The following is a 25,211-nucleotide window of genomic DNA, read 5'->3' on the forward strand; positions in this document are numbered from 1 at the left end:
GTAAATATAAATAGTGTTTCTAAATTTGACACACCACATAAAAATGTCAACCAAGCTGCCAAATATGAACATGTTTGCATGCAAATTTACACTGAGGATTGAGAGGAATACATTTCATCTATGCTGCATGACATACGTAAGCATATTTGACAATACGCAATCCTGAAAAATCAAGCCACACTCAAATGCTGTGGACATGTCCGTTGAATGTGCAGAAACCACGCCCTTCTTACTTGTCAATCAAATACTACAGCTAGCATCGTTTTTATGCTGACACATCCCTACATGTTTGAGCCGTGAAAACCTGCAGTTCGGTGGCTGAAATATATCCCACAGGGTCGTCGCGGGACTTTCCATACCACAAAAAGAGGCGCCAGCCACACCCATCGGCTAGTTTGCAAGCTAATTGCGGCTGCTCTCAGCCAACAGCCAACATCATTTCTTATGGGGAAGTTCTTTTGAAATCAGAACAACTTTTTAATCAATTAGCAATTCAGAAACTACTGACTGGTTGCTCTGCTGGAGTTCAAACTGACACAATTCATAGTTTAATAATCGACGAAGTTGAAGCTTAACCTGTGCGTTATGCAAAATGGATCATGTTTCCCCATTTTTAGAGGCAGCCCTGTAGTACTCTGTATTGCAGATACTGTATTCTGCACAAATCTATTGTGTGAATGTGGTAAAACAAAATGAACCGATGCCATGGGAAACATCATCCAGGTCTTATTGCCCGAGCACAGTCTTTTCTAAAATGGAGTAGCTTCATCGAAATTGAACAGGGATACATTGTGGCCCATGTTGAGAGCTCAAGTTCCTAATAAAACTGCAGTTGGCTCGCATCTGTGAGCTGTGTTCTGGAGAAAGGCACAAACAGGCACCCTCTACAGAGAAATAATACAGAATTCAATTTATCCAATTGTTCATTCATTCATTCATCTTCCGAACCACCTCACTAGGGCCACGGGGGGTGCTGGAGCCTTTCCCAGCTGTCTCCGGGCAGTAGACGGTGGACACCCTGAATCGGTTGCCAGCCAATCACAGGACACATGTCTTTGTACATCTCAGTAATATATGTTTTGTGTTAATATACACTGCACACTAATAATCTTATCAGTCTCATTTTCACAAAAAAATATTTTAAAAATTAAATAAAACAGGTAAACGTTAAATTTACAGTGGCGCGTGATTACATCATCGGAAGTTGTTAGTGCTCAGCAGTTTGCAATTGCAGCTTGTGATCAGAGCTGTTGCGCTCTATCTTTTATCGTCATGATTCTCATTCAGAGTTTGCTTCGTGTACAATTCACCGAGGGCACGAGCGAAGAATAGGAATCTAGGAGGGCTCAGGGAAGCACTTTAAAACGGTATGTGTGAGCTACGATAGTTAACAGGCTGCAAAAGTGCGTCGCATGCCTCCATTTCAGGCTGTTTCTCATCATGGCATGCGCGTGTGTGTGTGCGGGTGTGCGGGTGTGCGCATGCGCGCGGCGGTAAGGGTTGATCCCGGGAGGTTAGTTGATCGAAAAGTAGATTAATATCACCTATTAACTTAATATTTATGCACCTTGTTCACAATTTAAAACAGTTCCCAGGTGTTTCAATAAAGCACGACTGACAAAGTTGCATCAAAATAAAATCATTCTGTATTGTGGGTGGGGTGGGTGGACGATGCTGTCTCATGCAAGTGCAGGATATAGCTTTGGTTTCCATGAATACCAGGAGGCAGAGCTTGGGCATTCGATATGCGAGCGACAACACAGCTTTATATCTAACGACATATCCAATGCACCCAGTGAATGAGAAACAGTAAAGTCATCGTAAAGCGATTAGAAACAAATTTAGTGACTTGTATGTGACATTATTGTAGACTTTTGGAGACTGTGTCCACAGCATGTTCCCCTCTCTGCGTCCACAGTGCAAATAAATGACACTTGCGTGGAGCCACCATCGACTAATTTATCAATTGTGCCCACACCCTCCTGCTAGCAAGCAACAGCCAAGATTTCACTGCATTATTACCAGAAATGTGCTCTTCAGTGTCATTAAATATTGGCAAACACAAATATTTCCCAACCCAAGGTCAACCATTTAAACAAACATTCCAGTGTGTGGTGGATATGTGATATTTGCTATTGATGATCTTTTCCAACACAGCAGCTCTGCTTACCTACTGGCATTGACATGGTAGTGCTGTCGAATAGTCTAGGATCAGGTCGTTGCTGCCCAATTGTGGAAATGGAAACCTGATGTGGGGTTCAGTCATTATTTAAATGCCAATTTGTATATGCCAACTTGTGATGCCACAATCCAGCAAGACATTGGACAGCTCACTTGTACATTATTTAGAAATAGGCAGATCAACCAAAAAAATGACATTGCTGGTCCCTCTCTTTGGAATGACCTCCCACTGAACATTCGGCAAGCCTCCTCGCTGCCCATCTTCAAAACCCTCCTCAAAACTCACTTGTATTCTTTGGCGTTCGACTCAGCATGACTTAGATTTGTTCTTGATGTTACTGTTTGGTGCTTTCTACCGCCTTTATTACCGATTTGTCTTACTGTTTATTGTGTATGTTAAATTGCTCCATGTACAGCACTTCGTATGCAGCGATGGCTGTTTGAAAGTGCTCTATAAATACTGTTGACTTGACTTGACTTGATTAGTTTCTGACTTGATGAGTGGGAAATCACTCTAGACCAGAGCCTATTTCAATATAAACAATTAAAAAGTCAATTTCCCGATGTCTATCCCCTGAAATCCAGACAAGCAAGCAATGTCACAGTAACCTTGCAGCTTTTGTATTGAGTTGACCTTTTTGCGTCGAAAAAAAAAAGCCCAGAATGTACATGCGTTCCTCTTCAAAACTCTTTGTATGAACACGTACCAATGGCCACAGAGTACAAAAAGATGCCAGATTCAGAAAAAGGAAATGACTGAAAAATTCGGTGATTCGTCTTCATGTCATTACAACCTGATAAAAGGCTTTTATTCAATCAGAAAAACAGCCGCGTTTCAAATCAGAAAGGTTGTTCCAGGAAAAGCGTGCATAATGATCCAGCCTCCTTCTGACTGTAGGAAATCAACATCTGTGTTTTTTGTCCCAAAGGATCCACATTTGTGCATGGTTGTTTTCCTGAATGTGGAGAAAACATTTTTATTATTACCACAGGCAACAAATGCGGGCAGACGTCAGCTATTGATGCTCATTCATTCTTGTACTTTAGAGATAAGAAGAGTTATGTTTCAGTGAAAGGAGAAACTAAACCGCACATACCAAAGCATCCAGAAAACTGTGTTTGCTCATGAACACAAAATTTCGAATCTAGAGAGATGTCTTTGGAAGCTATGGGATTTCCATTATCCTGAAAAAATAAGCACCATGACTATGATGATCAAAGTTATTTGTCATCTTTTAGCAACAAGGCTAACATATCGTAAGATGAACTGCTGGTGCCAGGTAGCTTGCCAGAAGGCTGTACTTTCAACTTTGAGCCCCAGTGAATACAACGAGGTCCTGACAGGAATGTTAAGATACATTTAAGGTGGAAGAACTTTCGAGCCATCACCTCAACCCAATCAAAGACATTGTCAGGTGACAAGAGTGATATTTGACCACACAAATGTTCTTCTGAATGAATGAATAACACTCCCTCAGACACAACGCAAAATTTTAGGGACCGCCCCAACCCCCAATAAAGTGGAAGCTGTTATAGCAGCCAATCGTAGACCAACTTTGCTCAAAATATGCCCAATTTGTCCTTCTTTCTTGAGTCAACCACATGTCTGATGAAATGTAGTATGTATTCCATGTACACCCGCTGAAGCTATTGAAAAGCGCCTTGAGTTTCAGAGAGGTCTGACTTCAAGGCTGAACCTAGTCAGTCGTCCTTCCATTCATTTTTTTTACCACTTTTCAAAATCCTTCTGGTTGCTTTGGCGGTCTGAATTAAAGCTTCTGGGCCAACATGAAGTTTCTTATTTTATTCCTCATCTTGAGCCACTCGTCTGTCACCGTGAGGACTAAAACCCCTCTGATCCGTCTTGCTTTTTGTTGCCTTTCTGTGGCTTTAAATGTCGCTGATACAACACTACAATGGCGGTGTCATCACCAAAGCGGCAGGGAGTCTGATAGTGATGCCTCTCACAGTCATCAGGTAAGGCCGACATTCTGGACACAGATGGCAATCAAATGATCTTTTATGAGTACTTGGACGTGTTTATTTTTCCTGTTTTTGTCATTCAGACAGGCAGCAAAGGCTTTCAACCGTGGCCTGCGCTCCCCCGCTGGCCTCTATTTCCCAATTTGTGGCCGACACCTGCACCTGCTCCACCTCCACAGCCACCTCCACCTCCAGTCACGACCCCGAGTACAGGCTCGCATCGCCCACAAACGGATTTAGTCATTGCGCAGGGGTACCTAAGGAGGTGTCCATTGTAATTTAAGCACAATTTCATGTGAAAAATATCTGCACGGCATGGAATGTTCTAATTGCCATATTTGGTTTCTGAAAGGATCATGTTTGATCCTTTAAACGGCATAATCTTTGCTTCATCCATCTCTGCACTCAGCATTTCATTTTTCATGACTCAGCATCACATGCGACTGTCCTAAACCATGCACTACATTGAGCCACAGCAACGTTTCACAACCTTTACAGGGAGTTGTGAAAGAACAACCCATCTCATAAAGAAACGTGCAAAGAGATGCAGTCTGTAGTCGAGCTCACGACTCATGACTGTACATGTCTAAATGACATCACTGCAATGCGCTTCAGGCAGTTGCAGCGGTGTCATTAAATGTGGTTTGTTAGCATAGTACCATTTGTTTTTTCCAAAAGTCCCTTCACTGCAGTTCAAACTTTGAAACACAAGTCTATGCTCGCTGTCGTGTCCATCATACACTTTGGCTTTTTTAATATTAAGTGATACGTTTGCATTACGACTGACACTGCCCCTCTCATCTTACATTTATTATATTATAAATATGTGCTGTCTACTAAATTCCTCACTCATTGAATTGTGGTTGTATATGATTGAGGATGATTAATTGAATAAATATCAAAACTTATGGCAAGATAAGAACACTGCTCAGTGCTTTTTTTTTTTTTTTTTTAAATGGTATTCTTTGAGATCGGTGCAGTTTGCCGTTTCATCCCAGCCAGTGAGTTAAGCTTCCCGCATTATTTTGACACCGCTAGTGAGACAATGAAACATCGGCTGCACCCATGGGTTACTCACGTGATGTCGATTGAACTGCAGCCGTATAAGGGTGGAAAATAAGCAGATGGGGGTATTTACTGGATTTTCTCCTGGTTTCCACCTCATTGCTTCACCCTGATGGAGATATAAGTGGCAATTTGTCTTGTGATGCCTGATTGGTTGTTTCACTCCATGAGCAGTGCATAAGATAGCATGCCTGCCGCTACTTTAATTGAATTTACTCTAAAGTGCTCCAAGAGGACATCCTTTGAGAGCCCGCATTGATCCAGAGGGAACTAATCTCCACTCTATCGATTTTCATCAGTTTCTCCCAATGATGCTTGTATTCCTGACATGTTTTACAATAACATTGGGAGGACTGGGTTCTCGTTAGTCTACAAATTCACAAACAGCTCACAGGCACTAATATCTTTATTCGACTTGCTTAATCATTTCCGGTTTGTCTTAAAGTAACCACTGCATCCTGAGGCAGGCATTGTCAGAACTCAGGTTGTTTAACATGTCGATACCATGAAGCAGAAACTCAAGTTTTAGTCGCGGATCACCGAGTCACTAACAAGCTGCTGCAAAATTCTCCCTTTCTGCCTCAGAAATCGTATCGTATCGTAATACTTACTCTCCGCTTGGGGAGAGTCTGCTTATTGTGCCCCCGGAAACCGTGTGGATTTTACCATACAGACCTGGTTCTGTTCAGGTTTAATTGAACTTTGAATTGAATATTTGGAGTACACTATCGTATATTAGTGCCATAATTTAAGTGGATAGAATTTGAAAAATCATAGCATTAGTCAACAAATTGTGAGTAAATATTTTACTTAAAAACAAAAAAAATGAAAGTACCTTAAAACCTTGACATGTTAGAAAAAAAACAGATATTTGAAATCAGCGTCAAAAATACTTTTAGGGACACATGAAGCCATGTCTGATCGAGATTTGCTGTTGAACAGTATCATTTACGAGGTGACTTGTTTCACAGCATTTTGGTTCATCATAGCAATAGCACGCTCTGATGCCGCCAAGGCGTGACGTTTGTTTGCATTATACATAATAGGTGTACCGTACTTCTTTTGTCTCACTTCCCGCTGCACAGGGTGTGCTTGAGGCTATCCGAGGTGTCTTTGGGCAGTGGATGAGGTACACCCTGAACTGGTTGCTCAGTCCACTCAAAACACCTCTTTGTACTGCACAGTAGTTTCAGTCTAGTAGCTGGAGAATAGTCTGCTGTTGTTTAATGGTGCTAGGACGCATTCCACAGAGACTGTTATAGGCTAAGCATCCGAGTTAGCCATCAACTGGTAGAAAAGATGACTACCTGAATAAATTACCTCTTGTATCTCATCAATCTTCTTTTGCTTCCCCGGCATCACCAAATTGTGCTCATGCTCCAGCAGTCAATGGCGACCTCGTATATCAAATTGGACTGTCAATCATCTGATGTATTGTCTGATTTCATGGTTTATTTTTATTCACTTCTGTGTACAGCATCCCCCCACTTTCAGCCAGTCCGAGTTTAGAAAAGCTCGAGGTGAGATTTTTTTTTTTCCCTCACTCACTCAATATGCTCACTCAATCAGCTCAGTGAAATCCGTGGTTTATTCTTTATCCTCACTTGGCTCCGACTACATCTGTGGCCTGCTCCGTGCTCCAGATGGTGGCTCAAAGCAGCCAAATGGGTGCCTACCTGCCTGCAGGAGCTGTTCAGTATGTAAGACGGATTGCAGGCTTGACTTATCGAGGGCATGCAAACAGGGACCAGAGGGTATCACAGAACAAAGACCATTCCAAACCACACAAGGGTACACAATGGTTGTGTGCCGCCATAAATAGGTTCCATTTATATTTGTTCTTGTTGTCATGTGCTGTAAATGCATACATGCTGTCTGTATTGAACATATCCCAGATGGGAATAGCAAGCACACTAATGGCTCAACACAACAGGAGAGGGCATCAATATCACTATTCCGATGTGCCTTTGATGTCGTGGTGCACTAGGTGCTGTCTGGAATAAAACTCAGTTGAATTCTCTTGATGCAGGTTTTTATATTATCATTATAGTTCTGTAAATAACAACAACAAAATAACTTGTGCATAAAAAGACTAATTTGTGTCCATTGCTCATATTGTTGATTTCTTTCAGATAGGATTTGAAATTGAAAACAGATAAAACGCCACCATCACACTTTGTAACAGCTCGTCATTGGACCCACTTCAGGACCAACCTCAACCCAACGCCTGTAATCCATAGACTGAATGTTGTTTGTTTTTAAATCTGCTGCTTGAACTATGTCCCTTTAATTCATAAGAAAAAAAAAATCATTGTCTATTACACTTGTTTATTTCTCTTATTTATTTTTTCAAACACTATACTTTGTGCAGTGTGTTGCTTTAATTTGCACTAGTATAACACTTGAATTTTCCTTCTTGGGCCCAACGAAGGATCTTCTTAATAAACAATGCAAGTAAAATTTAAACAACTAAAAAAACAAAACAAAAAAGTACCCCATCCCATCCAATCAACATATAGTAGTAAAATAATTACAATATTCCAAAAAATATATAATAAACTCCTACATTATTAATTTTTTCTATGTAACAGTTGTACATTGCAATTAATTATGATAAGAACAAATTAAAATACTACAAATGTTTGAAATAATAACATTGCACTAAAATGCAATTATTGTACTTTGGCTTATTTTTTGGGAATAATTATTTTGCTGTGAGTGTTTGTTACTTGATGTTTCAGTTGCTATGCAGTTGCTATGCAGTTGCTATGCAGTTCTTGATATGCCTTAATTCTTTTATATCACCTTTATTCAGCCATATGCGATCAGTACAAAAGCTGGAGTTACTCTGTGATTGTCATGATTCTGTTTAGGGACCAACAGGTGGCACTGTAGGGCTCACCCGGCAGCTGCACACCTGTTGGTCATTTGGTAATTAGTTGTATAAAAGGACTCCTGCCCAAACACTCAGTGTAGGGTCATTGTTGTGTCTTGCTACTGTCATGTGTGTTGCTGTATGTTTGCTCTTGTTTTCTGTCATGTTTAGTTCATTGTTATGTTTTAGATTTTGTCATGGTTTTTGTTTGATACTTTGGACTTTGTGTGTTTTGGATTTACACCCTGCACCTCCCTCCTGCCTGCTTTTTGGGGTCCATCACCACCTCGCAACGTGACAGTGATTTTTGTTATGAAATTGCCTCAGAGGTAAAGTCAACGTGTTCAAACTGTGGCTTTTAAATGACTACACTGAAAGATCTTTGTAGTGGCACCGGCAGAGGACGCATTAGCCACCAGATGATTATGCTTGGGCTGTTTCTTTTATGTACAGGATTTTCTATCAAGTGCTTCAAATTTAAATGTGCTTTGACAGAATGTATTTGGATGAGAGATTTTCCAACTGAACCTTTGCAAATCTTTCTCCAATCTTACTGACGTTCACCTATTGTTCAAACCGCCTCTGAATTCATCCGTCCTGCACACAATCTGAGAAACAATATTAATTTGTGCTGAGAGCTTTTCAAGATTCTTGAACAAGACTTGGTTACCAGCAACTGGCAAACGCGTGATTACATTGATTTAATGGTGCAATAATACCTGTAAACCACTTGTATGCAAACTGAAATGTAATTTTGGAGCTGGTGTGTTCAATTTTAACTTAAAATTTTAAAGTAACAGTCCACCATAGAGTTGATGAAAAAGGCTGACTCATCAACGGATGCAAACTGATAATACCAATCATTTGCTAGCTGTGAAAAGGCTAATCATGGCTCTGGCGGACAATTTAACATCCCTTCATCCATCCATTCTCTACCACTCATTTGGGGTCGAGTCGCAGGCGCAACAGCTTTAGCAGGGAAGCCCTGACTTTCGTCTCCCCAGCCACTTCTTCCGGGGGATCCCAAGGTGTTCCCAGGCTAGCCGGGAAAGCTAGTCTCTTCTGCATGTCCTTGGTCGTCCACGGGACCTCCTGCCGGTGGGACATGCCTGGAACACCTCACCAGGGAGGTGTCCAAAAGGCATCCTAATCAGATGCCCGAGCCATCTCATCTGGCTCCTCTTGATGTGGAGGAGAAGCAGCTCGACCCTGAGCACCTCCTGGATGACCGAGCTTCTCACCTTATCTCGAAGGGAGAGCATGTACACTCTGTGGAGGAAACTCACCCGCCCCCACGCACACACATGCGCACGCACACCTTGCTTATTTGACTTTGAAAATTACACAATTTACACTTGCACAATTACAGTATTTATCACCCCCCCCCCCCCCCCCCCAGTGGAAATGGAGTTCTCAGGCAGCATAAAAATTTGAATGATTGGGGAAGGGTAAAGGTGTGTGTTCAGACACTGTAATCAAGCAAAGTGTGCTGTTCAACTTGAAGTTAACGGCAATTTGGTAAAACCCAAATTACACAGGTTTTTGTTTTTTTTTGGTTTATTTTTTTTTAATGTGATGTCTGCGCACTGTGATTAGCTTGATTATGCTATAATATATATATAAAGGCACAGTGCATCATTATCAATCTTTCCGTTCATTCCTACAGAAGGTGAGAGAAGTTTCTATTCATTCTTTATTCATTCAAAAGGTTCTTTTATTTCATTGGATTTAAGTTGATGCATTTTGGAGAAGGTGACGTCTGGAGCATTGGGACTCGCTGCCAACATGAAAGTGGTCCTTGAGCATCCCTGCCTGGCTAGCCTTGCCTCTGCTGCACCTGTATGTTTTACATTACTTTTAAGTGCTACTTTCTCATTTATGTTCCAGCAACACTCCTGCATTATGCGAACTAATTGGGTTTTTTTGTTTGTTTCTTTGTAGTCTGTGTTCCATTATCCGCCCCACTTTGGAAGCTGCAGACAACTGATGCCACCTCCACAGAGGTAGAGTGCCCAGAAAGAAAGAATCATACAAATAATCCAGCATTGAGGTTGTGTTTTCACACCATTTAGGGAAAATACATTAAAAGGAGGTCCGTCTGTGCTGGAAACTGGGGCATACACTGTGGAAAGCGTATACCATTGTATTTTTGTTTATTTATTTTTTACTCTTAATACTTTCTACAACAGTCTGATATGTCACATTCTTGTTCGTTACCATCCACCGTTTTTGTAGCTCTATCCACAGAATTTCGCTGGAGGTGCAGGTGGAGTAAAGCCTGCACAAGTGAGTACTTCTTTAGATATATTTCATGAATGAGAAAAGTATCTTTTTTTATCAGTCACGGCTGCCACAGAAGTGTGCTAGAGATGGATGAAGACCAGAGTACTGGAAAAACAAATCGGCACACTCTGGTACTCTGCTGTGTCTTTGCAGCTCAATACAATACAATACAATACATACTGATTTATATAGTGCTTTCACAACAGCGGCAGCTGTAACAAAGCGCTTAACAAAACAGTTACCATAAAGTAAAATAATAAACACAACACATAACATAAAACACGGACAGTCGTGCAGTCCTAACCACTTCTCCGTCACACGCGTTGTTGTTTGAAGCAGTTTGAGATGAAAGAGGAGAGAACAAGCTGGTAAAGAGCTCAGAACAATATTTCCAAAAAAAGGAACACCTGAAGAGTTTTTGAATAAACTGCTGTTTGGAAGTTACTGATGTCATTATTCTGTTTGTGACCAACAAGTGGCACTGTAGGGCTCTCCTGCAGCTAAACACCTGTTGGTCGTTATCTAATTATTGCGCTTTAAAAGGACTCCCTGCACGACCAGTCAGTGTTTGGTTACTGTTGCTTGTTTCTTTGTTGCTGTTTGCTACTTTCATGTTTAGGTTATGTTTGCTGATGTCATGTTTGTTCTGTTGTTGATTTTTTTTTTTTTGCTTCAGTCGTGGTTTTGTTTGATACTTTGGAGTTTGTTTGTTTAGGATTTAGTTTTCTGTTTATCATCAATTCACTTCTTCAAATACACCTTGCTCCTCCCTCCTGCCTGCTTTTTGGGGTCCACCACCACCTTGCTACGTGATAATTGAAGGCTGCGCCATGATAAGTTTCACATTATCATCAGTGGTTGACTAGCATTTAAGCTTGCATGTCAGTAAGGATTGTTTGAACACATTTTAAGCATTTCCATTAAATCATGGAAATACAGTTACCTTAATGTAGTTCAAGCCCACCTCAACCCCCCGCCCCCTTTTTTTTCTTACACCCATTCCCCTCGTGGTTTCATCAAATACTGTCTGCCACAGCCACCTGGCAGGCAGAGTGTGGAAGTGGAAAATACACTCATTCAGTATAGTCCCCATTGGGTCCAAAGTTACTGAATGACTGCAATAATGTTTAGCACAATAAGCTCTAACTTTATAAACCCTTTTTCATTTTTGCCATTCACAGCACTACCTGTATGACTTCTCCCAGCAGCAGGTAAACGGGCCAAATTTACAAAATTCAATAGAGAATAGTCAAAGATTGCATTTCAGTGGCACTAAATGCATAAAGAACAATTATCTTTTATTTTTGCTTCAGAGGCTTACAGTTGCTACCATTTGTATTTTCACCTCACGACGCCCACCCCCCAGCAAACTGTGAATGCGAAAGAACACAAAGATGTTATTGTGATGCTTCAATGTTTTTCTTCCTCTTTTTTTTCAGATTTGTACATTGGACGCCAACCCTCTGCCATCGCAAGAACCACAGAAACTTTCAGGAACAAACCTCACTGGGAAGAAAAATGGCGGAGTAGTTAGAGCAAAATGGTAATGGACACATGGTTTGAAAATGGATAAATATTGAAAGCTCTCCCAGCAATCACGGCCGTGGTGAAGATTGCGCCAAATGGATGGATGAATTTGCTGACAGAAAATAGAGTGCGCTCTTGGACTGAAACAGATGTGCTATTCATTTGTGTTAACTTGTCTGCTTGAGAGAGAAAGAGAGAACTACACAGATAGATAGATATACAGATATTGTTCATGATGATAGTAAAATTCCAATTTTCTCAGATATAAGAGTTACTATATTTCAAAATCAACAATGAATATTTTCACTGATTGTAAATTTTCACCTCAGTCGATGAAGGGAATTTAGTCAATGCCCACCCCTATAGTTAAGATGGATATTGTGTTTCATACTCTTATCACTGTTTGTTCCAATTAAATATACATACGTGGACAAAAGTGTTGGTACTGTTCTGTTAATGAAAGAAAAAAAACCCCTGACAGAGCGACAAAAGAAAACAAAGAAAAAAAACTTGAATCCAACAAAATTAAGACACAACAAAAATGTATTGAAAATAAACCATAAAAATAATCAGAAACTGCTTTTGAAATGTGTTTCAACAGAATTCTTTTACAAAACAATAACATGAAACAGTCCTGGAAAAAAGTAAAAGTACCCTTAACTTAATATTTTGAGATAAGCACTGAAATCAAATGATTTGGGTAACTTTCGATGAGATTTTTGCACCTTTCGGCTGGTATTTTAGCCCACTCTTCATGAGCAAAGCACTTAGTTTATCTCAATTTTGAACGGTCCTTTCTTTTAGCTCTTTCCACCAATATGATTTAGATCAGATTGAGAGACAAAAATAGAACAATGAAAACAAAACAAAACAAAACAAAAAATGAACCCATTGCACTTTCTTTCTCACTTCAAATACATTTGGGCTTTTGTGATTGGAGACCTCTTTTTCAGACTTGCATTTCCCATTATGATCGTAACCATGACAACCAACCCCAAGTGCTCGAAGTGCCTTTTATGCATAGATATTGGAAGGAACACGCTGAGCGTGTGGGAAACCGAGTCCTTTGTCATCAAGATTCTCATTGCTCCTGTTAAATTCACATATAGAAAAGTCGAGGTACACCATGAGTCTTCGAGTGCTTTGCCTCAAGGATGTTCGCAAAGTGAACTGGCATATTAATCAGAAAGCTACATGAGAATATGAATGCACTTCATGTACAGGCGGAATTTTTCACTGATAACGGGTCACGTTAATCTGGACAATCTAGAGGTTCCCAACACACCAGCAATGTGCTACATTCACTCTGTTACATTTGCTAAAGTAAGGTCTTGGATAAATTGTAATTGTCAGAGTGGTTTTCATGCAACCTACTTTTTATTTTTACTGGAGTATTTTTCTTAAGAAAGAAACATTACTTTTACTCCATTACATTGGGCGGCATTCGGCTCTCTACTTTGTTTTCTTCAACACGTCCCCAGCGCAAGTGAAAATTTGCTGGCGAAAAGTAGGCTAGAATTTAGACCGGATCAAATTTGAGTGCAGGTGGTATGAAGCAATTCTGGTGGACTTGATCAAGGTGCAGGCAGGGAGATGTTCAGCTCCGTGGACGTGATGGCGGCGCAATTATGGGTGGATGGGAGTACAGCTGTTCACACACAGACACGCGTGTTTGAAGGCGGTGTCCAAGTGTCCACTCCACAGCAGCCAACTTTACATGGAACTGCATTCCTTTCCTGCTCTGGGAATGGAGGGAGCCGCTTCCAGTGGATGGCAAACAAGTTAGCATGTGTTCCCTCGCACAATAGCGCACAACGTTGCAAACGTCCCTTGCTACCAGCCCCCGTCGACCAAAATACCAAAAGAAAGAAAACCATCAGTTAGACTGGCCTTGGCACTAGATTTGTGTTGGGCATGAAAGTGACCAATCTAAAAAACACCAGTCTACAAGTACAGTTACCGTGGAGAAGAACTTCTGACACTTTTTGCCACTCAGGACTACTTGGAAAAGCACTTAGATGTCGAGGCACTTTGGTAGGTAGAGCTGCCATTTATCATAATGACACCCACTGATGCCATGGAATGAAAAGTGCAAATCCAAAAACAGATACAAAGAAAGGCGAGAGGATGGTTTCAATGTGATACTCCCTCCGAGGGGCAAACACTTGTCACAACAGGTTCTCTCACATTTTCAGGGCACAGGCGTCTTTCCCTCAAGTCATGACTGTCTCTCTGACACCAGCTCACAAAACCTGGAAGTTCTCCTTCAGAGTATGTCCAGTCATGTCCTGCAATGTGTTTGTCACACTCAGCTACTCATAAATGCAATAAATCAATCAAAACATCTTCTCTTAACCGTTGGCCTCAATGGATCTAATTATTGTGCATCTGTAATTATTATGTCAGAGAAAAAGATGTGTGAAGAAGTGAAGAAGGTGTGTGTGTGTGTGTGTGTGTGTCTGTGTGTGTGTGTGCGTGTGTGTAAGTGCTCCTTACACAGCATGTAATTAAAGATAAGAAGAGCCTTGACCCCATGCACCTCTTTTTTTTCGTATGTGAAACATATTTATCTCTTCAAACACATTCTTCTTTGCGCATGGTGGGATTTGATTGGCTATGGTAGCACGCTCAGGTACTGTATATAAATGGTCTCCAAGGGGGAAAAAAAAACTGCAGATACTTTCCACCCCTCCAGAGACACATCATTTTCAAATTCTCCACACCACAAGGAAGGTGAGACTTTAAATGGATGACTTCTATTTGACGCAAAACCAATAGAATTACATTTCTTATCTAGAGTCTAAATGGAGCGAGCTGTCATGATGATGTGCATGTTTGTCGCATGCTCGACTGCTCCCGTAAGTCTGTCTTCAATTTAAAAGATTCCAAATGTAACGTGTATTCACGATGATGTGACTTCATTTATAGTTTGCGTAACTTCTCCCGCTGTAGATTCAGGAGAGTCAAAGCAATGAGGTAAGTTGGTCTAATCGCTGTGCTTTCTGTCATACGATATGTCGTATTTATGATGTCAGGCCAGCGGGCATCACGGGATGATGGATGTCTGAAACGGCAGTTGTAATCGTTTCTATTGCGCTTGCGAGTTTGGAAATGTCTGGTATTTTTCCAGCAGATCGCGGCGCATGCCAGTGAGGCCCTGAGGTTGATGGAGATGTACAGGTTATACCAGCAGCAGGTTTGTAATTGATCATTTCATTTGGATGCAAAAGAAAATTGAAATCTGTATGCCCGATTTGTTATTTTCTATTCAGGGGATGGTGGCAAACCCTTTCCTTCCTGCATCGCAAACGTCCGGAGCAGGAACTGCCGGTGAAGCTCCTCCAGTAAGATTCCAAACTACTGTATTGGCCCGAATATAAGACAGTGTTTTTTGCATTGAAATAAAAAAAAGTGGGGGTCGTCTTATATTGGGGGTCTTGACGTTATACCCATTCACGACGCTAGATTGCGCCATATATCATTGAAGCAAATGCGGAAGTGACCTCCCAGGCCAAAGTGAACCCCTGTCACGAAGAATAAAATAGCGCTATGAAAGAAAAGACAATAAAATATAGAAGAGATAACAGAAAATGGAGAAACGTAGTGGCAATCTGGAGAAAAGTGGGCCGAAGATCGGCCAGGTTAACCGGCAGCTGAGGAGAATGATGATGTAATTTACATTTCAAAAACCAGAAGCCATTCATTTACGAATGCAATTGCACTTTAGCTTACATATTTAAATGTTCAGATATTAAGATTTGAATGAGGCAAAATAATATGCTTTTTCTCTCAAATATATTGTTATAATCATTTGTTTCAGATGTACTGTAATTATTTTCTGTATAAAAATTAATTTGGTGTTCAAAAAGTCTTATTTCAAATTTGAGTCTTGAAAAAGAGGCGGTCGTCTTATAATCAGGGCCGTCTTATATTCAAGCCAATACGAATTTAGAAAACTGAACTCATTTTGCTTGGTGCATATGCTACACCTTGAATTCAAAAGGCTTCTTCAGTTCTACCTTTTAGGCATCTCTATTTATCTCTTGGGATTTTGATTGCCATGGTCTGCTTTATTGAAATGTTAAAGGAAATGAGCCATTCTTTCGGGAGGGATATCACTTGTTTTTGAAAGCCGATGATAGGTGGTAAGTCAAAATGATTAGACATTCAAAATAGAGACATGTTCCCCTTTTACAGTAAAATAAAGGCCACTTTACACGGAAATGTAGCATTTGAATGCACTGTGACTTTAATACACAATTTCTGAATAATACGATATATCATATGAAACGAATTATTTCTGAAGTCGGTTTGTGTTTATACAAATATTGTGTCCATGCTGAGCAGACTGAGGCAGTACCCACTGCGTTTAATGCACTCAAATGCAAACGCCCATGTTTCGTTCTTCTTTAGCGGATGGATGCTGCACCAGCTCAGGCAACCACTGTGGGTCCTCCTCCTCCTCCTGCAGCTGCTCGGTTGGTTGGAGACGGATCAGAGGAGGAAGAGGAGGAGGTGACAAGCTTGACATTTAGTTGAATATCGATTGATCACCACTGTGTGCGCTCCCTCTAATTGGTGCAAATGATAAAGCATTAAGACTTTCGGCATGCAGAAATAAGTCTTAATAAAACAACACTTCAGATTCAGATATTCTGTTGAGAAAAAGGGGCAATTAAAAAAACAACAATGGATAAATTCACATACACACACAAAAACAGCGAATAAATACTGTTGTCATTTCTCCGGAACACAGGATGGCAATCCTCCCTCAAAAGCTGCTGCTCCTGTTGCCCCCGTAAACTCTGACGAAGCAGAAGAGGCCGAGGAAGCGGAAGAGGCCGAGGAGGCGACTGCGGTCGAGGCAGAAGCGCCTGCAGCGGGACCTGCAGCAGACCCCGCAGCTCCTGCTGATGTGCCATCAGTTGTTGATGCCCCCGCAGAGATTGCAGCAGTTGATGCGGCAGCTGTGGATGCTCCCCCTATATCCCCCGAAGCGACATTTGGTGAAGTCGCCGCAGAAGCTGCCGCTGCACCACCAGCATAGGCCGACGTTGCCGTAATATGATTGTACCGTGCATATTTCTGGCAGCTAAAAATGTCACCGTGTAGGTTCAGTTGCAAAAGGTGCAAAGGCACGAATATAGATGGAAGAATACGCTTTGCTGGGTGCATGTTGACATTGTACAACAGTCGCTATAGTGCTCGTGCAAAACAAACACGATATTGCGTCTCTCTTCGTGTGTTCATGTTTTATTATTGTTACCACATACCATCCTCTTAAATAAAGGTCAGATATCCTAAACAGCCGTTTCTATAGCTTTTTTATTTTTTTACATCACAGCATAAACACAAGGCAAAGGACAAAAAAAGCGTGTGACACGGGGTTAATGCCATTTGGGATCTGTCATGATTGTGTTTTTTGTCTAGATTACGTTTTGGTTTTGTTTCCTCATGTGCTTTTGTCTTCCTGTTTGGTTTTGTGTCCACCTGGTGTCAACCAATCAGCTTCCTCAACCCTTTGGGTCTTGTCCATGTGTTCCTTGTTGTCTCGTCAGTTTGCTTGCATTTAGTTTCCCGGGTTCCGTCTGTCTGATCATTGTGTTACTGTCTTGTGTTTTTGGTTCTGTTGCTGTGCCGTTGCTTTGTTTAACTGTCATGGGTTTTTGTTTGTTTGTTATTTCGGTTTATTGTAGTTTTTCACGACTGTGTCTATTGGGTGCAGTTTTTTTCCCCACAGAATACCCCTGCAAGTGTTTTTTGTCAATACATTTTGTTCAGTACTCCCTGTTCTCCTGCCTCCCTGCTTTTTGGTTCTCTACCATCACGCACAAATGACAGGATCAAGACATGATTCGACATCATTATAGATAACCTGCTTTAGTTCCATGCATTATTTATTGAGGATATTAGGAAAATGGGATGTCGTGATGGCAGCACGTGCCTAAAAGAGATTCTGATTCATATCTCATCGAAGTGTGAAGTTTGCATGTTCTCCCCGTGCTTGTGGCGTTTCTGTGGGTATGCCAGCTCTTTCCCATAACAAGCAGACGTGCCCTGCCACGTAATTGTTTTTGCTTCTCACCGAAGGAAATAAGGTGCAGTTATTTCATGATTCTAGCAAAATACTGTAACTCTTTTTCTTATGGAAAAAAAAATCTGTATCAAAAGTGCATATTGAACTTAAACCGGCAATGATTTCATCGGACCATTTCCCTGCTTAACATAAATAAAAATTATAATTGTATACTTTAATATTTACCATACCATATTTTCCATGACTTACGATTCTGAATCCAATTTGATGGAGAAACTATTCAACAATAAAAATCTAATTCTGAGACGATACTTTGTATATGTATGCGATTGGCCGCTGACCCATACAGGGTGTACCACGCCTTCTGCCTGAAGGCAGCTGAGGTAGGCTGCAGTATACCCGTGACCTTGACAAGGATAAGCAGTACAGAAAATCGATAATGTGTATGGCATATGATGAGGCAACGGTACATTTATATGGTTTTCCTAGTCAAAAAGGCCCTTTAAAGCAGTGTTTCCCAACCTTTATTGAGCCAAGGCACATATTTAACATCATAAAAAAATTAAACCACAGCATACCACTGAGCAAAATTCACAAAATGTGGATACATAAGTTCATGATGTACCTTTGGTCATGTAGCGGAAGAGCATTTGATTGTTATGACTGTTACTATTTGTGGTTGGTAACTTGGCATAGATCAAGATTTTTTTAAATATAGAAGGTATTTTTTTGTCGAAATACAGAAATAAAATTGTCATTGGACATGTTACCGTGGCACACCTGATGATCTCTCATGGCACACTAATGTGCCACGGCACAGTGTAAAAAAAAAGTTGGGTGAACTCAAAATTTCAAGGCAACAAATTGATAACATTTTAAATTTGACAAATCAACAAAATATGTATATAATGTTGCTGCTGTAAAAATTGTCTTTCTCATATTTCACTCAAAAGAAATAAATGCCCATTTTATTGTCCCCTGAACTTAAAGATATCAGTAAAAACAAGTCAGCAAATCATTTTAGAGTAAACAACTTGCTTGTTATGTTGTGCTAACATTGCTGTCAAAAATTTCTATAATTTATATTTAAAAGTTTTTCAATACAATTTTAGCACCCCAAAATATAACTTGTTGTTGTTGGTTTTTTTACAGTGTTGTAATGTATACAGATTTGTGATTACTGGTACATTGGTGACACCATAAGCAGCAGCAGCTGGTATGAGATCCAAAATACTGGACAGGCAAGATTTTGATTCAAGACAGAGGAGTGAGGAAGTAAGCCTGGGGTGTTATACTTCACACCCTGCAGCTGCAGGTGGCTTTCCCGTTTTTCCTTACACCAGTGCATCTCAATTACTTTCTGTCAGCCTCTCCCCACAGGAACAAGACACAAAGACAAAACAACAATAATGAAAAAAAATTGAAGTGCATCAATTTCTCTAAAATAAAAATCTAATAAACTAAATGACAGCACCACCGCCATCTACTGTAGTGGATGTGCAGTTGCACGTTTTTCTCATACAGAAATAAAAAGGATATTTCCCAGGGTCACAGCAATCCTCCTGGCATCCCACCATGCCCCCTTGGAGGCCCAATCCATTATTTGAGAAGAACTGCTATACAAACAACTGCTTTTCCACCTTTCTTTGCTTTATTGTTTTTAACTGCATTGACAAAAAGACTGCAGATTTGTAAACCAGTTGTCACTGGCTTCAATATCAGGTATGACTCACTATTGTGATTAATAAATACAATCATGATCATAAACCCAACAGCTCAACAGCTATTAACTTACCATGCGGCCATTAAATTTGAAGATTTAAAAGGTTAGAAAAACAAAGAAGGTAGCAATTATTTGTGAACATTAGCGATTAAAAAGTAGGAGGAGAACATGTCCTAGCGCAGCCAACAGGGAGAGCCGCTGAGCCAACATACCGCCGTTGCCTAAAAAGGAAGATTAAAAAAAGTGAAAAAATCCATTGCATTGCTCAACACTGCCAGGGGTTCAGACACCACTTCTATCTTTATTCTTTAATTAAGGCACGGGGGAAGGTCTGCTCTACCTGATGTGAATCATCCACGAGTCGCATGTAATCGGATCAGAGTTGGATATGGCTCAGATTGCTGACAGAGCACAAGTATGTGTGTGTGTGTGTGTGTGTGTGTGTGTGTGTGTGTGTGTGTGTGTGTGTGTGTGACAACAACAGTTTTCTAATGTCGCATCTCTAAACAGAAAATACACAGAGAATAATAGAAGCTTCATCACTAAATGGGCATCAGTACTGTCTGTGGCCGTACACTCTCTGAAGGTATCAATCACTGCATGGCAGCGACAAGGTGGGGACTTTGCCTCCTCTCCTTTCAGCCACCTCTAATCCCCCTTATCCTTATCGGGGTCAGTAAATCTGTGTGACATTATTAATTTAGCCCCTATGCTTTATCCATGTCAGTGTTGCCTGTAAGTACATTTTTTGGGGTCCAAATAGCTTCTGAGGAACTTGCACAACCCTCTGCAGCTGTCAGTGCTTTTTGCTGACAAGAAAATGGACTTGCTAGCTGGAGGCCAAGGTAGGTTCAAAATAACAATACTTTTTTTTTCGCAAGACCTGTCAAAAAGGGATTCTGTTCGTTTTGTTTTCACATTGTCGGCTGATGGGAAAGACAAGGCTCTCATTTTGCTTGACTTCATCTCAGGTGTACAGTAGTAGGCTATTTTCCGGTTTCTAAATATCAATGGACACTAATGCAATTCTTTGGCCTAATTACAGAATCCAAATGTATTTTTTGAAGGACTAAAAACATATACACCTAATGAAGCAATGGTTGATTTTCTTTTCAGATAGTTTTACCCATTTACCCAGACTTTATGAAGATATTGAGACACTGGTAATGAGATCTACTGAGGGCTGATTATAAGGGAAGCCAAACTATGATGGAAGCCAGGTTATTTTAGACATTATCTGGTACTAGCTCATTTAGAACAATACTGCAAATAACTACTGGATGGAGTAATTATCCCTTACTGCTGTAATACAGTATTGTCAGAAAGAAATGACTAATTCCATTTTAGTTATTGTTGTGAATCTTACAATTTATGCCTGATGTATTGATTGATTGCTAACTCTGCAGATCTGCTGATATGACTTCATCTTCCGCCACTTGACTCAGGACAAAAAGTTGTACCAAACAAGCGAGTCAAAATGTAAGTGGACTTTTAAATACATGTCGATTGAAGTAGGCGAAATTGGCTTTTTTATTTCTTATGAGTGTACTTACTCACCTTCTGCAAACTATATTTGCTGCAGGATTGCACCTCAGCCAGTCCCAAATCGTCTGCTCAACACAAACAACAGCAATAACAATGATGAGTACGTACAGTTCTTTCGTCATTAGTTGATAGAATAGGTGAAGAGCTTGTTTTGAAGACCGTAGAAGCTAATTTGATGCCTTACGTCATCGTGCTCTCTTGAGAGAAGGTGGAGAAAAGTGATTACATTTCATCGAAGAAACAATTCACTGCTAACTGTGTCAACTTGTATTCTAATGCGCAGAAAGAAGGAAAAACAAGAACAAGCAGCAAATGAAAAGGAAAAAGACAAGGATGTAGATAAGTAAGTGTATCATCCATCACAACTGGCGTAATGGACGACGAATGAGGACGAAAAGTGATTTGATTTTTTTCATCATTCTGTTCTGTTTTCTTTTTTTCTGTCTGCTTTTTTTCCCTTTCTTTTTTTAACAGGCCCAAGGATATATTTGTCATTAACCCTGCAGGAAATCTTTATTACAACTGGCTTTTCATCGTTACATTACCAGTCATGTACAACTGGACCATGATTATCGCGAGGTGACTACTTTCTCAACCTTTTTATTGGCATGGTGGCTTAGTACCATTTTATAAAATGTGAATTCAGTATGTGATGAATTCTTGACCCAAAGGTAATTTGGCACTACGAATTTATATTCTTTTAAATGTAAGTGAATGCAAAATGTCATCATTTTGAAGTTGAAGTCGTTTTTTTTTTTTTTTTTTTTAATGCGCTGAAATTTAAAGCTGCATGCCCCTGAGGTATTATAAATTTGTCAGTCCACTTAAAGGGGACATGTAAAAAAAATACTTGCAAATAGTTGGGTCTTTATAGCACCTACAAAGTCTGAAATTGAACACCCAAATAAATCTATTGTTGTTAGCTGGCTATTTCCAAAAATGTGTTTCCACTACGCGGAGCCCTTTCTTGTCACAACGTCATAGCTCGATTTTCAGTCATTATGGTTACAAAAGCCGTATGCAGAGACAGAAAAGTACAGGGTGGGTGGGGTGAGCAGAGGCTCATTTGTATGAGACAGGACCGCCCCAAAACAGGGTCATCTCAACCTGCAGGTTACAAGTACTGTATATGTTGCGTCGTAATTAGTTATGTATTTAACTGTTTTAGTCCTATGATAAAACTTGTTTCATAACAGGGGCAAATTGGAATTTAAGTTGTCTTCCAAAACTGATTTTGTTCTACCTCAAAGTAGATGTATGGGTATGTACAGTTATGTGTATGTTCAGACAAGAGCTGGTCATGGCATTTTTTTTTTTAAATTAAATGCACACCAACCTGTCGTTATTAGTCAACTGTGTTTCTGGTGGCGTTTTCCCGCAAACAGGGCGTGCTTTGAGGAGCTGCAGTACAACTACATCCTTTACTGGGTTTTATTTGACTACACCTCAGACCTCATCTATCTGGCTGATATGCTCGTCAGGACCAGAACAGGTGAAAAAAAAAGATATAAAAGATATACGATGGGTGATGTTTTAAAGGGGAATTTATAGGGGAAGTCCAACTGAAAAAATGTAGTATGTTCTATTCACCATCACTGCATTCTGATTCATACTGCATTTGTGGGATGTGAGTTGAGGAGCAAAATCCACCCGTTTTTAGCCGTCTGAGGGGTACGGCCATTTTGCCACTTATCTGTGGACTGAAAATGATCCCACAGTTGCTCAGGTCACGACCAATCACAGCTCACCTGTTTTCTGAAGCTGAGCTATGATTGGTTGTTAGCTGAGCTCTTAGCAATTGGGAACTCTTTTTTCTTTTTTCGACATCAAGTGGCAAAATGGCTGCCCCCGAGATAGACAAAAAAGGCTGGATTTTACTGCTTAACTGATATTTCACGTACGCAATATTAATTACTGCTGTGTTTAGACTTGTAGGGGTACACAGAACATATTGTTGTCAAGACATTTATTGGGTTGAGTTCCCTTTTAATCCTAAAATGTCAAAAATGTCTGTTATATTTAAAATTTGCATATCTTCTCTATCTGCAGCTGTTTACTCAAATCTACCAAGTATTTATATCCGCTCGCTTGCAGAGGCCGACACATTAACACACTGACTTTGTACCTTTGAAGGTTACCTTGAGCAAGGCTTGATGGTCAAAGATGAAAAGCTACTCCGCGACCGCTACATCAAAAGCTTCCAGTTCCGGCTGGATGTTATCTCCATGTTGCCCACTGATGTCCTGTATCTCTTTCTGGGTCTGGACTACCCAGAGATTCGAGTCAACAAGCTTCTGAGGATTGGTCGCATGATGGAGTTCTTCACAAGGACGGAGACTAAAACCAACTACCCCAACATCTTCCGCATTGCAAACTTGATCATGTACATCCTCATCATTATCCACTGGAACGCCTGCTTCTACTTCTCATTCTCCAAGTCGATTGGTTTTGGGTCAGACGAATGGGTTTACCCAGCTGTTGATGATCCGGAGGAGCCTGCTTTTGGCCAGCCCATGCGGAAGTATGCCTTCAGCCTCTACTGGTCCACATTAACCTTGACCACAATTGGAGAAACGCCACCACCGGCCCTCGATTCTGAATTTATCTTCCATGTGGTTGACTTCTTAGTTGGGGTTCTCATCTTTGCCACGATTGTGGGAAATATCGCTACCATGATCTCCAACATGAATGCTGCCCAAGCCCAGTTTCAGGCTCGGATTGACAACATTAAACAGTACATGCAGGTAGAGTATCTTCTGATTTTTGAGGAATGCAAGATTGACTTCAGTGTATCATTGTTTGATTGAAATTGATTGCGTGACACTCTGTCAATTGCAGGTTCGGAAGGTCAGCAAGGAGCTGGAATTGCGTGTCATTAAATGGTTTGACTACCTGTGGAACAATGGCAGGGCACAGGATGAGCGTGAGGTGTTGCGGTATCTTCCAGATAAATTGAAAGCTGAGATCGCCATCCAAGTTCACATGGAGACACTCAAGAAGGTTCGCATTTTTGCAGACTGTGAGGCAGGCTTGCTGATCGAACTAGTGCTCAAGCTCCGACCTCAGGTGTTCAGCCCCGGAGACTACATCTGCAAGAAGGGCGATATTGGCCGTGAGATGTATATCATCAAAGATGGGAAACTGGCCGTGGTCGCAGATGACGGCGTTACTCAGTTTGTGGTGCTGGGAAGCGGAAGTTATTTTGGTGAGATCAGTATCCTTAATATCAAGGGCAGCAAAGCGGGCAACAGGCGGACAGCCAACATCCGCAGCATCGGATACTCAGACCTCTTCTGCCTGTCCAAGGATGACCTCATGGAGTCACTCATGGAGTACCCGGATGCTAAAGGCATGCTGGAGGAGAAGGGCCGACAGATCCTGTTGAAAGATGGCCTGATTGACTTGGACCCAGCGAACATCAAGCCGGAGGCCAAGGAGCTGGAAGAGAAAGTCAACAGGTTATACAGTACGATGGATTTGATGCAGATCAAACTGAAGAAGATTCTGGAGAAATACAAGAAAAACGATAAGACTCTGTGGCATCGCATCAATGACTTGGAGCGCCTGACAGGGGAGGAAATAGAGGACGATGGTGAGGTGGAGGAGGATATGAAAAGGGAGGAGGTTCAAGTGGGAGAGGAGAAAACTGAAGACATGGGTGGGCTGGATGAGACAAGGGAAGACGTGAGAGAAGAGCAAGAGAAGCTCGAAACAAAGGACGTTGAAGAAAAAGACAAATACGTGAAGAAAGATGACGAGCACAAAGACAAAAAATAACTGAAATCCGACATTTACACAAATCATTCTTCTTTGTGGATAGAACTTTCAACACGAGTCTATTTTCTGTATTCAGATCCAACCGAACAAAAATAGCTGAACATGACCAAGTCACGATGGAAACTACAGTATATACAGTCAAATGCAAATGGGTAAATATAATTTCATAAGTAAAAACAATGAAAGGATTGAAATTTGGATACATATGTCACATG

The 25,211-nt window shown here is 40.8% G+C and overlaps 2 protein-coding genes across 3 annotated transcripts; both read left to right on the forward strand.

Moving 5' to 3' along the window:
• Positions 1-14,589: 14,589 nt before the first annotated feature.
• enam (enamelin) lies at positions 14,590-17,697 on the forward strand. 2 transcript variants are annotated; one of them, XM_052085082.1, is made up of 7 exons: positions 14,590-14,647; positions 14,712-14,772; positions 14,867-14,890; positions 15,045-15,110; positions 15,187-15,258; positions 16,328-16,429; positions 16,671-17,697. In XM_052085082.1, exons 2-7 carry the CDS (start codon positions 14,719-14,721, stop codon positions 16,959-16,961), a joined length of 609 nt encoding a protein of 202 aa, XP_051941042.1. In that variant the 5' UTR covers positions 14,590-14,647; positions 14,712-14,718; the 3' UTR covers positions 16,962-17,697. The 2 variants fall into 2 exon arrangements, with proteins under 2 accessions (XP_051941042.1, XP_051941043.1); XM_052085083.1 differs by having other exon boundaries at positions 15,048-15,110.
• Positions 17,698-20,250: 2,553 nt separating this feature from the next.
• cnga1a (cyclic nucleotide gated channel subunit alpha 1a) lies at positions 20,251-25,211 on the forward strand. Its single transcript, XM_052084937.1, has 8 exons — positions 20,251-20,519; positions 21,081-21,153; positions 21,257-21,319; positions 21,503-21,562; positions 21,694-21,798; positions 22,605-22,711; positions 23,353-23,963; positions 24,058-25,211. Coding segments are annotated over exons 2-8 (1,887 nt in total). The 5' UTR covers positions 20,251-20,519; positions 21,081-21,151; the 3' UTR covers positions 24,997-25,211.

Source organism: Hippocampus zosterae, chromosome 13, assembly GCF_025434085.1.
Source record: "Hippocampus zosterae strain Florida chromosome 13, ASM2543408v3, whole genome shotgun sequence".
In the NCBI taxonomy this organism is placed as follows: Eukaryota; Metazoa; Chordata; class Actinopteri; order Syngnathiformes; family Syngnathidae; genus Hippocampus; species Hippocampus zosterae.

Bases quoted from the DNA above. Each gene is read 5' to 3' on its own strand.
- enam (XM_052085082.1), top strand. From the start codon at position 14,719: ATGGAGCGAGCTGTCATGATGATGTGCATGTTTGTCGCATGCTCGACT. The intron at 14,773-14,866 runs GTAAGTCTGTCT...CTCCCGCTGTAG, and splicing joins TCGCATGCTCGACTGCTCCC to ATTCAGGAGAGTCAAAGCAA. The intron at 15,111-15,186 runs GTTTGTAATTGA...TTTTCTATTCAG, and splicing joins ACAGGTTATACCAGCAGCAG to GGGATGGTGGCAAACCCTTT.
- cnga1a (XM_052084937.1), top strand. The intron at 21,563-21,693 runs GTAAGTGTATCA...TTTTTTTAACAG, and splicing joins AAAGACAAGGATGTAGATAA to GCCCAAGGATATATTTGTCA. The intron at 22,712-23,352 runs GTGAAAAAAAAA...GTACCTTTGAAG, and splicing joins GCTCGTCAGGACCAGAACAG to GTTACCTTGAGCAAGGCTTG.